Genomic DNA, 12,384 nt, shown 5'->3' with positions numbered 1-12,384 from the left:
AGCTTCTCAAATGTGACTTAAGTGTCTGGTGATATTAAAGTAAATACCTGTGCAGCTCAGCTGTTAGTTGTACGAGATAAAGGATATGAGGATGTCAATTTAAGCTTTAGGAAACTGTGAGGGACATTTTCTAGAATAAAAAAGTTGCAAACCTTATCCACACATCAAGGAAAGAAACTTAAATGGACTAACACCAGGCCCAAGAACAGCAGCCATTTTGTTCTATACGCATTGTTGTACTTTGATTTACTTGGTCATTAAAAAAGTAATAAAAAGCCAACAGCCAGAAACAGATAGGCAGGTGATTACGCTGATTTATTGGTATTCATTCAACTAACCAGATAGACATCTTCTTGGCATTTGTATGAAATTTCAGACTCTGAATACATGCAAAAATAAGGGACAGGGTAGCGAGAATGGCTCGGGTAATTCAATGTAAGACTTAAAAACACAATGACGATAATGTACATGTGCTCAGGATCACATTATCTGAAATCTGCTTTAAGAGGACAATTAAGTTTAGGGAAAGCAATAAATGTCACTAAGAGAAAGATTATACAAGTACAATGAGTGTGTTCATAGTCATAGTGTGCGAGTAAACTCAGACAACCTACCCACTCTGGACATTGTTGTGCACAGCGGTTACCATGGCTTCCAGGACCCGGAGGGGTTGTGAGTAATTTGTTGGGGTCTCTGGGTCTCCACTGAAAAAAACAAAGAACATCAATACAATCATCTTACATAATATGCTAATTAAGATAAGATTTTCAAATTACCACAATATCGAGGGAAATGAGGAGAAAAAAAAATAGAAGAAGAAAGGCTTCCTTCCTTCTGAGAGTTTTTTTTACTGCACACAAGTTTGGCAGTATGGTTGGAGAAACATCTTCATAAATTAAGTGCAGTTTTGCCAAAAAACTAAAAACTAAACAGCACAAAACAGCACTAAGACAACGTTTCATTAATAATACAAAGACATATTAACCTTAGGCAACAATTAAATGTTTCGAATAAGACACTTTTGAAAAAAATGAAGAAACATAATTGAAGCCGTCTCCAACATTACAAGCTCCCAGGCTCTCTGATTATGTTGGTGAAATCCTAACATGTGTGTAATATAACTATTTGTTAATAATAAAAGTGGTCTTGTTTGTTTTTCTTTTTAATCCAGAGTAATATGTTAGGAGTTTTAATGGCACTTTTCAGTGGGTGAGCTTAAAACAAAACTAATAATGATTTTTCTACAGCATCATTAATGTGTTTCCTGGTGAGACGGTGGAATATGCTGCAGTGAGTGACTGAGTGAGGAAGGAAGTGTGTGTGTGTGTGTGTGTGTGTGTCTGTGTGTTGTCAGCTTTGTTGCCTTTTAGGACCCTTTCTAGCATAAACACTGACTTTTCCAGGAGCAGCAGTCCTCAAAAATCAAACCCCGATTAAAGGCAGGTTTTGTGTAAAGGAATGGTTTGGCTGTCCAAATTAGAGGAAGTCAACGCAGTATCCTAACACAAATAGCTGCACAAACACGTGTGTCTGTGAGTGTACAGGAGAATGGCCAATTCTCTGGCCATGGTCAGAATGGTCACAAAGACAGAAAAGGGGGGGGGGGGTGATTTCCCCGGACTCGACTTATACACACATATACACACTGTAAATGTATATACCTACAACATACAAATGATCAGGCACAGGGGTAGAGAGATGACGCAGCATTTCTTTCTTTTTTTCCCCCATTGTAATTCACCATTTACATTTTCTTTGCGAAGGCATACAAACACAGAGGCGTTATGACAGATACAAAAGATGGCCATTAGTGTGAGCCTCAGGTATTCCTGCCTCACTACACTGAAGACTATGAGATAGAGCTAAAAACAAGAGCTGCTCATTCATACCTGCCAAACACAATGCTTTGAGAAAGTCCTGCAACAACAGACGCACAAACACGCACGCGCGCAGCATTCTCAGTGAAGTCACACATAGACGTAATGCATTCCCTAGACCCAGTCTATTCAAATGGCGGCCCGTGGCCCAGCCTGTGGTTCCACCAGAACTAACTCGAGAAACACTTTTCACTGTCCCTCAAAGATTCCAACATCCATTTCTATAGTAGCCTAATAGGTTTGATAGCAGCGTAAGTTCTTTTGTATTCTGTTAAAGGCACTTTGAGATGTTTGTATGTTCATATTATTTTAAAGAGAAACAAACGCTTATATCGTGTACCTTTTTGATTTTATGCACTTTTGAGTTGCACCCGAGTTGACACACATGTTTATTTTTAATGTAGAATAGTTACAGCTAATACTGGGCACTTTTTTTACACACTTTGAGGTGTGCGAAGGTCCGGTGTGAGCAAAATATTTAGGTTACTAGTTCCTTTATTATTTTTTAAATGCACTTTTTGATGTAAGTTTTAAATGTGTCATGACCTTCTGCCAAAAACCAAAATGTCTGGCCCAGCTAAATTTCTTGGTTTGAAAATGCAGCCCAACTGAGTTTTTAATTGAGCATTTAGCTTTGTATTAGTAGAAGAGGGGTAGTATTTTTGAAAAACCTTCCCAACCTCAGTTTCCCCTGAGTTGAGAAATATCTTCATTCTTTTCTTTGTTACGTGCCCACCAGTGACACTTGGTCCTGTTAGCGTAACTGTTAGCAAAGATGGCGGACACTGTTTACATTCTGGGAATGAGGTCCCGTCCCCCTACGAGTGGGTCTAAAAAGTGCGTAATTAACGTTGCAGTTTTGTTTCAAATATGTTTATTGAGAAACATGTCTTTGAAAAAGGCACTCTGAGTAGCATTACATGTTTCTTTGCGTTGCAGTTTTTAAGCCTCGGACAAAGGCTCAGACCAAGTGTCACTGGTGAGCGCGTAACAAAAAAAGAATAAAGCTATTTCTCGACTCAGGGGAAACTGAGGCTGAGAAGCACAATTTTTCAAAAACACTACCCCTATTCTAGTAATACAAAGCTAAATGAAAATTGGTGAAGTATTCCTTTAAAGGCGACAGACCGGAAGCTCCAATTAACGCTGCGTATGTGTGTGTATCTGCGTCATTATTTGTTTATGAAACCCTAAAGTTTCAGAACAAACAGTTCAGCCACTGCTGAGAAAATAGGGTTTTATTGTTTTCCTGGGCTCTGCGAAGCGGATCGGCACTTCCGTATGTTAATGTTGTCATCAGAATACCTCACCACTCCTCTCACCACCGTAGCGCCTCCTGGTGCGGGCACTAGTCCGGGCACATCTGGTTGCGTACATTCAACCGCAGAAGAAGAAGAACTACTCTCGTTGTAGCTGCTGAGATGCAGAGCATCCACCGTGCCAGAAAAGCTCTCGTTGGCTGGCCAATCACAACACAATCCACGTTCTGGGGGTGTAATTTTGGTCTGAAACAGCGCAGCTGACGAGAGCGTCAGTGAGGAGATATTTTGATCGGCTCGTTTGCAGCGACTAGGAGGATTTTAACCATGAAAACAAGTTAATATATGTAAGTAGACCTCCATAACTAACATATATGTGTGATACAAGCATTGGATGTCACCTTTAACTCAAATTTAAACCCAAATCTAACTCTAACACTAAAACCTTAATAATCTTAACCCTCAAAAAGGCCTTCAAAACTGTAAAGACCAGCCAAAATGTCCACACGAGGTCAAAATGTCCTTACAAAGATAGGCTAAAATCAAAATGTGTCCTCACAGCCTACAACAGACGTGAACACACAGTGTGTATGAGTGTGTTGGTGTTGAAGCCGGGAGAGATCTGCAAAAGAACAGCTGTATCAGGCGGCATTAATTATAAGATGATAATGAATCAGAGGATGAGAGAAGAGTGTGTGTGTGCGAGAGAGTGTGTGTTCATCAGTGATGTGTGTGTGTGTGTTGGTATCATCTCCTGCATCAACACCATGCGCTATTGAGCAGACTTAAAGAACCAGGAAATGAGGCAGACATAAACGCAGGCGATTGGCACTCATTCATCAAACCAATCAGATGACTCGATGATACGCGTCTGCCCGTGTCAGCAAAACAATGCTCACTATTGGATGAAGGACAAACAGTAAAAAACCACCACGGTGAAAATAAGCCACCCATTTAAGCTTTTGTTTATCTCAAACAAAAGCATCCTGTTATTCAGTAATGCTTCGTTTTCTGTTACTTAACCATCGATGGTTGGTTTCCCATGAAGCCCCTAAAACCCCAGTAGCGCTGCAAACATGTCAGGTGAATCATCTCCCCCGTCCTTTTGAAGCCAGACAGCAGGATGGCACCAATAAAATGCTTTGAGCCCAGTTCCCACAGGCAGCAACTGTACATTCAATTCAACACTTTGCACATTTATTTTGACAATGTTTTTTTTTTCCTGCCAACACGCTGAGCCCAAAGGCGACTTACACACGGTTCAGTATATTTTCAGATAACAACCAGCCGCGATCAGGTTGGTCGTATGTTTGGGTGGCCTTCAATATTTTAGAATACAAGATTCGGATAAACTGTGTGCTCTTCTCAATTAAAATTGTTTTATGTACATATTGTACATACAGTCATCACCAGAAGATATCAGAGGCGCATTCGAATGAGAATGTTGAAAATGTGCCATCTAAACAAGCTCAAAATGAGGGGAAAGGAGAATTACAAACACTAACACTTTTTTATTTCCTCGTCTTCGTTATGTTTGCCCCTGTGGGTGCGATCCTTAGTAGCACAGTACACAAACCTACAACACTTCGTTATGATTAAATGATCGCAGAACAACTGAAGGCTTAGAGGGGCCTAACAGTGTGCAATACTATCTATGATTTAAAACCAAATGAAAACAAGCGATATTACACAAAAGTAAACACGAGCTACTGAGGCACGGGGAGGATTTAAAGCTTTCTGACTCTTGGAGTGCATTGTGTGGGTGACGTTGAATAATAATTGCTCTGTAAATCAGTCACTCACTCCTTATGGCGTGCTTGTTCAGCTGCTCCATACTAGTCTCATGTACATAAGCGTCATATTTTTTGTTCATTATCCGGAATGAGGAATTTTCAGATTTCAGATTTAAAAAAAAAAAAAAAAAAAAAAACTTGAAATGTTGGTCATACTCAGATATGACATTGGGCCACAAGTGTCACCCGCCGGGCTGTTGACTGCACAGATGTCGGAACTCGCTTTTTTTAGAGCAGTCACACTAACGAGTCGATCTGCACCTCCATTTCCATCACTTGTACTTCCATAACAAATAGTTTCACTCAGATTGTCGAGCGTACAGCCCGCCGCACGCAAGCTACTGTTTTGCTATTGCAAGTGCAAGGCGTCAACTCAGGGTATTCACTTCCCATGCAATGACCCTTACAGTCCGACGCAAGTTGTGTTTATAGATTAAACTGTTACCTAATTAAATTTTGAGCTTCAAAGGTTTTTTTTTTTTGGGGAAAGATTTAGGCCAGCTATTGAAATCCCACTTCCAGTGTTTGTGCTAAGAAAAATAAATCGCCTCTTCTCCAGCTTTATAATTAGGGCAGGAACTTTGACAGTTTAACACATCAAAGAAATACACAAAATTACATATAAGTTGAGGAATGGAGAACATGAATTTAAAAGACTTGGAGAAAATTGGATTTTTAATTGGAAATTAAGTACCTGCCAGAATTGCAGTTTTATTTAGGACTATTAAATAAATATTGTTTGGTTATTAGTTATGGAATGCGTTCTATTTTTATTCAATTTAATTTACTTCATTTTGACATTTTCTTTTTCTGTATTTTTTTTTTATTATATCAAAAATAAAAATAAACAAAAGCAGCACGATAACATGAAATTTAGAGGGTAATAATAGGAAGTTTTTGTGTACAAGACTTGGTGATACCATCTTGTCTTTGTGCACATCCGTTTGTGCTGTGTGTGAAAGTTGTGGCGTCTACTGTGTGCAGTATGCTATGAATAAACATCTAAACAGAGAGGGTTAGAGAGGTAATACCTGAGCGCAGCGACTGTTCTCGCCACTGCATCATGAAGCACAGTTTTGACGGAAAGGTCTAGGGGTCCAACAGCAACGTGCAGAAGCTTCCCAATGCTGTCCAGAGGCTGCCCATCAGTTGCCATGGTTACTGCCAGCTCACGTACATTTGACCTCTCAGACCGGGACAAATCATACAGTTGACTGTAACCCTGGAGCCGTTCCTGGAATTGAGAAACAGTAAGTAAGTGATCGGAGGGTGGAGCTGACACTCCGTATGATCAAAAGATTAAAGAAATAAAAGACCGAAGAAAGCAGAGTGAAGGAGGTGAAGTGTGGTGAAGGAGACGCAGAGTTTAATGGATGAAGTTCCTTGTGAGGTATTATAGCACCCACAGAGTGTGGAGGGTAGCCTGAGCCTGCTCACCTCTCTACTGCCTTCTAGTTTGATTTTTTTTCCTCTCTATAAATAAATAAAGGATGGGAAACTGAAAAGGGTGTTTGGCTCAGTGAATATCAGTTTGTTCATGTATAGATAAACACGAGTGACTATTTGGAATAATATTTCACAATAGTAAAAAAAATCATTCGTCAACATTCAGCATTAAAATGATGTTTTCCCTTCATTTTCATTGCAAATTAGATTTTATTACTCCATCTGCATAACTCTTTAATGTTCTCACTAAATCTGTGGACATGATGTCAGAACAGATGCCGCTCAAAGAGTTCAGAGAGTTGTGATCAGATTGGGATCGGCATGTGTGTGTCACAGAGGCGGGAGCAAAGCGTCTGCAGATACTGTTGGATACCGCTGGTGTTGGATCTCCCAGCTGACCTGGGAGCAGCTGCAATAGCCAGAGGTAGTTGATGGGGGGGGGGGGTTTGAATATTGGGGCAGATATGTGAAATCTTGTGCCAAGACTTGTATATAAATAAATCCGTATCAAAATCCAGATATCGATTTCCCTAGCATATCATACATGTTTTAATCACCCAGCCCTAGTACAGGTACTGAATAGTGATACATTTTAAGAAATGTACCACATCTAGTACAATAACTGCAGTGTGTAATTTCCTGTCCTTGTGGCAGGTTCAGGTGCCGGTGGTGAATTCCTTTATGATCTACTATTATTCCCAGCAGCTGGTCACGTACACTTGATAAATGACCACGGGAAAGCCTAACAGAACCTCACACAGGGCTCCTTCTATCTATCTTTCTCTACCTATCTGCCCTTTCTCGGTTCTTATATCCTTTTTATCTATCTCCGAGGACACAATTGCTTCCTGCACCAGGAGATGGTACGTTACATAGTCTAGGTAGCAGTGTGTGTGTGTGTGTGTGCACGTGTGCGCACTTATGACTTTAACCTACAGCTCGCACTGGTGTCTTTCTCTCCATTATGGAGAACTATTCGCTTTTAAACACAGATAAAGCAGGAGCTAAACAAAATTAACTATCAACATGCTCGGTGTGGAGTTCAGAAATGATCAGTGTTTCTGGGTATCTCGCCGTCGCGTAGCAACCCTGTGCTCATCAAATCGTAATGCCCCCTGTCTCCATCTCTGCTTTCAGTTTGTGTATACACTTGCACGCACTGAGGAGGAGGAGAGAAAGAGACAGCCACAGGGAGGTGACAGCGGGGTTAGTCAGTTTTGCAGCACCGTGTACATACTATATACGGCCCACAGATTTACACTGCCCAGCCCATGGCTGGTTGAAGTGAGGACGGGGAGAGTACCAGCCCCTACACATACAAGTATACACAGGACCACGTGAAACTGCTGTGGGAGAAGACTTGTGTAGTAAATGGATAAAGATTTGGGAATGGCTGTTGAACAATGCAAACTAAACGTCACCATGTTTTCTTAGTAAATGATAACGCACATATTCGTTTAGTTTTCATTTATATGCGCATATTCGTGAATTTGTCCTCTTCATTTAACCCATCCTTTTAGTTTTTACACATCAGTAGTGAACGCACACATATCAGGTGCAGGTAGGAGCAGTGGGCAGCACTTATCTGTGCCCGGGGAGCAATGGTGGTTGGGTACATTGCTCAGGGGCACCGCGGCCCTTGAAGGGCACATTTATTACGACTACTAATTATGCCACTCTAGTATTTTCGCATTAGTCTCTTTATATCATTTATAACAGCACAATCACGACTGTAGCAAACAATCTGGGTGTCTATATCATTAAACAAAGGTGTTAAACAAACGTTTTGCTCCGCACATAAATGCCTAAGATACATAGTGTGCGGAGGACGGGATCTACCTGTTGGCTGTCTTTTAATGACAGAATGAAGGCATGGCTCAGAGTGTCCAGGTGGGCCTGTGACTGCTGCAGATGTGCGATAGCCTCGTCAAAACTCATCGCCGCTTGGGCCATCCCTTCCTGCTCCGAGTTGCCGTTGCCTCCTCCTCCTCTCTTCCGACTCTTATCGGCCAGCTGCCGCAGAGGCTTGGTGGCTCGCTTTATCACCTCCATCCTTGCCTGGACACTCAGCTGGGGCCAGAATAGGATGAATGAACAGAACGGAAGGTGGAAAAATGGGGGGGGGAAGGGGGAAGGATCAGAAAAAGCATATTGGAGAGGGAGAGAGAGAGAGAGAGAGAGAGAGAGAGAGATCATAGCTGCCAGTCTGGAATAACTGATTCCACGCCTTGGGCTGTAGAAGTTTTACTCTCTCAGAAGCACCCAGGCACTGACAAAGCCTACGCATACATTCACACCAAAAGGACACTTGAAAATCATCCAAATCACACTTCCAGCTACCTCAAATGTTCCTCGCACTTCATAGTATCCACTAGTCATCTTGACAGACTGACAGCCTTTTTCTACATTCGGAGAAGATGATCACACAAATGGTGTTTCCTGGAAAACCATTGCAGTTTCTTTTCAACTCAGCCGGGCATGTGTGCAAGACAGCACATACAGTCTGGTGTTTAATGTGTAAGAGGGTGTTTCCCCTATAGATCTTGATATAAGTATTCATGGCCAACCAGAGTCCAAGCCTAGGGCAAAATCTGAAATCAGGTTGAAGGCTGAGGAATCAAGGAGATCTTTACTAAAGTGGTGATCTTAAATCAATTCTTCAGAGGTGGCGGAAAAAAAAAACCAACACCCTATTTTCCTTCAAAGATATGTCCAGTATAAGGCCAGATAAGCCCCCCTGCCATTCATCTCACATCTTGGCCTTGTGGGAAATGGATCAATCCATCATGCAGGGCAATGGGGGTCCAAAAGGTCAGATGCATTCTGAACAATAAAATGGGTCTTGGTTTTCCATTTGAAGGTTCAAAAAGGTTATAAAAAAGGGAAGAGAAGAAGGGTGAGCGGAGACGAGGTAGACAGTGGGATCCCGAGAGGTAATCAGCATGTTAAAAAAGCACAGTGGGAAAACAATGCCTGCTGGGAGCGGGAGTTTAATTGGCTCTGAAATAAAGAGGGATCAATTAGCTCACTTGAAACCACAGGGAAAGAGATGCTGCATGAGAATTGTGGAGGAAAAGGAAGTGTCAGGAGAGGTGGGGGTGACAGGAAACCAATACGGGGGGAAAAAAAACTATTGATATGGAACGCTGAGGCTCCTCTGTTGGACAGTTTTCCAAAATGAATTATACGAGTAATATTTCTTGAGCAATTTCCGAATTTCATTTATTCCTCATGACTGCATGTGCTTCAAGGTGACAAGAGTGTGGATGTGAACAGAATAATACACTGGGCTTGAAATTAGGGAACGGGTTTCTGATGATCCACAAGCGTATGACGGATGCTCTGCCAGACAAAATAAGTCTGTAAATGAAGGAATATGATTTAGTGATTGAAAATCAAAGACGAGTTCAGGGACGGAAAACTGGTGGTAGTCTTCCACTCTGAAAAAGGAAGTAGGACAATTAGCCACAAGGGGCTGATTCTGCTGGATGCAAAAAGAACTCTGTTTGAACGGACGTTTATGGGAAAACTTTGCACGTGATTTATAACGCCGGTGAACATTTTCCCGTCCCTGGAGTTAATGATCTCCATCGCTAGTTTCTATTTTCTCCCATAGCACAATAGATGATCAATTTAGAAAATGACGTTCCCCATTCAGACTCACATTTTTAGCTGCTTCAGGTGAAAAGGTGATACCGTCCAGGAAGCGGACGATGTCAGCGGGAACGAGCCTGTCCAGATATTTGGCACAGGTGTCGTAAGCATGCAGGTAGTCCTGGTCACTGTTTGGGGGCCTCTTCAGCAGCTGTGGGTCTCCTTTCCAAAACAGCTTCTGCAGCCAAACTGCGTGGACCGCACTGGGCGAGACCGTTGCTCCTCCGCCACCGGGCAGAGGAAGCCGGCTGGCAAGTTTGGAGATGGACAGCACATTCTGACTGGTCAGCACTGACTTCAGAGTGACCAGTGGATCCAAGGACTCGTCAGTCAGCTTCCGGTAGTCTAAGCCTGCAAGAGAGAGACAGACACGTTGAATGCACTGAAAGCACTCATGAATGTGATAATAAATAACTCCTTGAGTTCCAATAGTGTTGATTAGGGTCCTACACTTTGTGCTCTCGGACCTAATAATTTAGAAAATGAGTTTTCCATTTCATTGAGTGTTTGTGCTTATAGTGCACTTCACATATAGCCATAAACATAACAGGCAGACAAAAAGAATCCCTCAATGTCCTTGTGCACATGACCTTGTGCTGCACGTATAAGAAGCTATCTAAAGAGTAAAACGATGGCACGGGTTTGACATGAGGCCAGGTTTTATGTTTAGCTTTACATTTAAGAATATGTAGCACTAGTTATTTATCATACATACATAACATAATTATAATTTCTTCAACTCTTTGCAATGCAGATACATGAGATATTCATTATAAAAAAAACACGTCAGAACATTAAATCCACGACAGCATATCCGACATTTTACAGTGGCGGTTTATAAGAGAGGTCTGGTCAGAGTAAACGTTATACCATGCAGTACATACTATAGCTCTGTATTTGCACATGAAGTGCAAACCATGCAGCACTTAGAGGATCCTTACGGTTCTACACTATGTCAAAAATGTGCAAAGACAACTGTGTAAGAGAAGACAGTAAAAGGCTGGAATGAACACCGACGACCGCATGAGACCCAAGTGTAAAAGTGCTGCCTCCTCTCTGTGTTTGCACGCAAAGTTTGATAGTTCATCTACGGACCCATCACTGTGGATCAGATCTTCAGGCCGTGCGTGCGTGTGTGTGTGTGTGTGTAAGAGGGAGGGATGGTGGCATATGTGGTCTCTAGTGAAATCAAACAGACACATTAATGTGGCAACACCACAGCCTGTCTGGGCTTTTAATATTTAACAATGGTCTGCCAGTGGGGAGGCCTCTCTCAACGCTGCTCGTAATCCCTAACACACACACACACACACACACACAAACTACTTTTAGACAGGCCCAGATGGACACTTAAAATACAGATACGACTTGCATGCACTTACACATGTAAGTCTCACCCACACACCGGCAGCGTCTCATCCCCCCTCTTCCTCAGGAGAGTCCCCTCAGAAACTCACCTGGTACTTTGTCTGAAAGTGTGATGAATATTGGTCACACACCACCTGTCTCTACATTGTCTGAATGCCACAGTAAGTGGGTCTGTAGAAAATGAGTAATTTTAACAGTGTGTGTGTGTGTGTGTCTCAAAGTTGAACACTGTAAGCAGAAAGTTTGTGGCCCTGGAGACACTGCAACAGACAGTGTGTCAAGGCTTCTAGTGGAGTATGAATGTGTTGCATTTCAACAGTTATACGTGTGTAAGAGAGAGAGAGGAAGAGTGTGATGCAGTGTTAACAACGCAAACTCAGTTTATGTGCCGGTACATGACTTGTAATCCATGTTGCCTACGTGCTTACATGTTTGTTTAAGATCTAATGTTTGTATTTTCTTTAAGGCCTAAGAAAACAAAAATCATTTTACGACAGTGTGCGGGGTGTCGTGTGATAAGACTTGCACACCTACTGTCGTATTTAAAGGAAAGTTGTGGAGGCTCGTTTGGGATGCCATTACTGGTTAGGAAGGCTTTACTCAATACACAACTGGCCCCCAAGGGGCCATCCACACTATGTGATGGGCTGATGGGAGCAATGAGGCATTCTTAAAAAGCGTTTGAGGGGAGTTTCACAGAGTGATCGGTTAAAACTTACCACTTACAACAGTAAGTGCGACATTAATCCTTCCCGTTAGCTTCGATGTAACTTGAAAAGACAGGCCACGCTGCTGGATTATGAGAACCATCGACTTCAGGTGAAATCAATTCACTATTCACTATTTAATTCATGTGGCTTTATTCCTACGCCTGCTTAAAATGCTACTTTACGACAAATCAGTCACATGCCATTGGTCTTCTCATTTCCAGCTGACATGTGGGCCTTTTAGCAGGTGCAGTTTTTCTCTGCAGAGTGATAAAACGGT

General features: G+C 42.1%; 1 protein-coding gene across 1 annotated transcript in view; it reads right to left on the bottom strand.

The window, feature by feature from the left end:
* Positions 1-12,384, bottom strand: part of nbas (NBAS subunit of NRZ tethering complex) — a 144,782-nt gene that overhangs the window by 36,981 nt on the left and 95,417 nt on the right. Inside the window, exons 45-48 of the mRNA XM_058612749.1 lie at positions 10,040-10,380; positions 8,215-8,445; positions 5,961-6,163; positions 615-704 (exon numbers count right to left, since the gene is read on the bottom strand). Of these exons, the coding sequence (XP_058468732.1) occupies positions 615-704; positions 5,961-6,163; positions 8,215-8,445; positions 10,040-10,380 (865 nt within the window). The remainder of the gene's footprint in view (positions 1-614; positions 705-5,960; positions 6,164-8,214; positions 8,446-10,039; positions 10,381-12,384) is intronic.

Source organism: Solea solea, chromosome 17 (genome assembly GCF_958295425.1).
Source record: "Solea solea chromosome 17, fSolSol10.1, whole genome shotgun sequence".
Taxonomy (NCBI): domain Eukaryota; kingdom Metazoa; phylum Chordata; class Actinopteri; order Pleuronectiformes; family Soleidae; genus Solea; species Solea solea.
The sequence above is the reverse complement of the archived record's forward strand: the minus strand, read 5'-3'. Positions and strand labels throughout refer to the sequence as shown.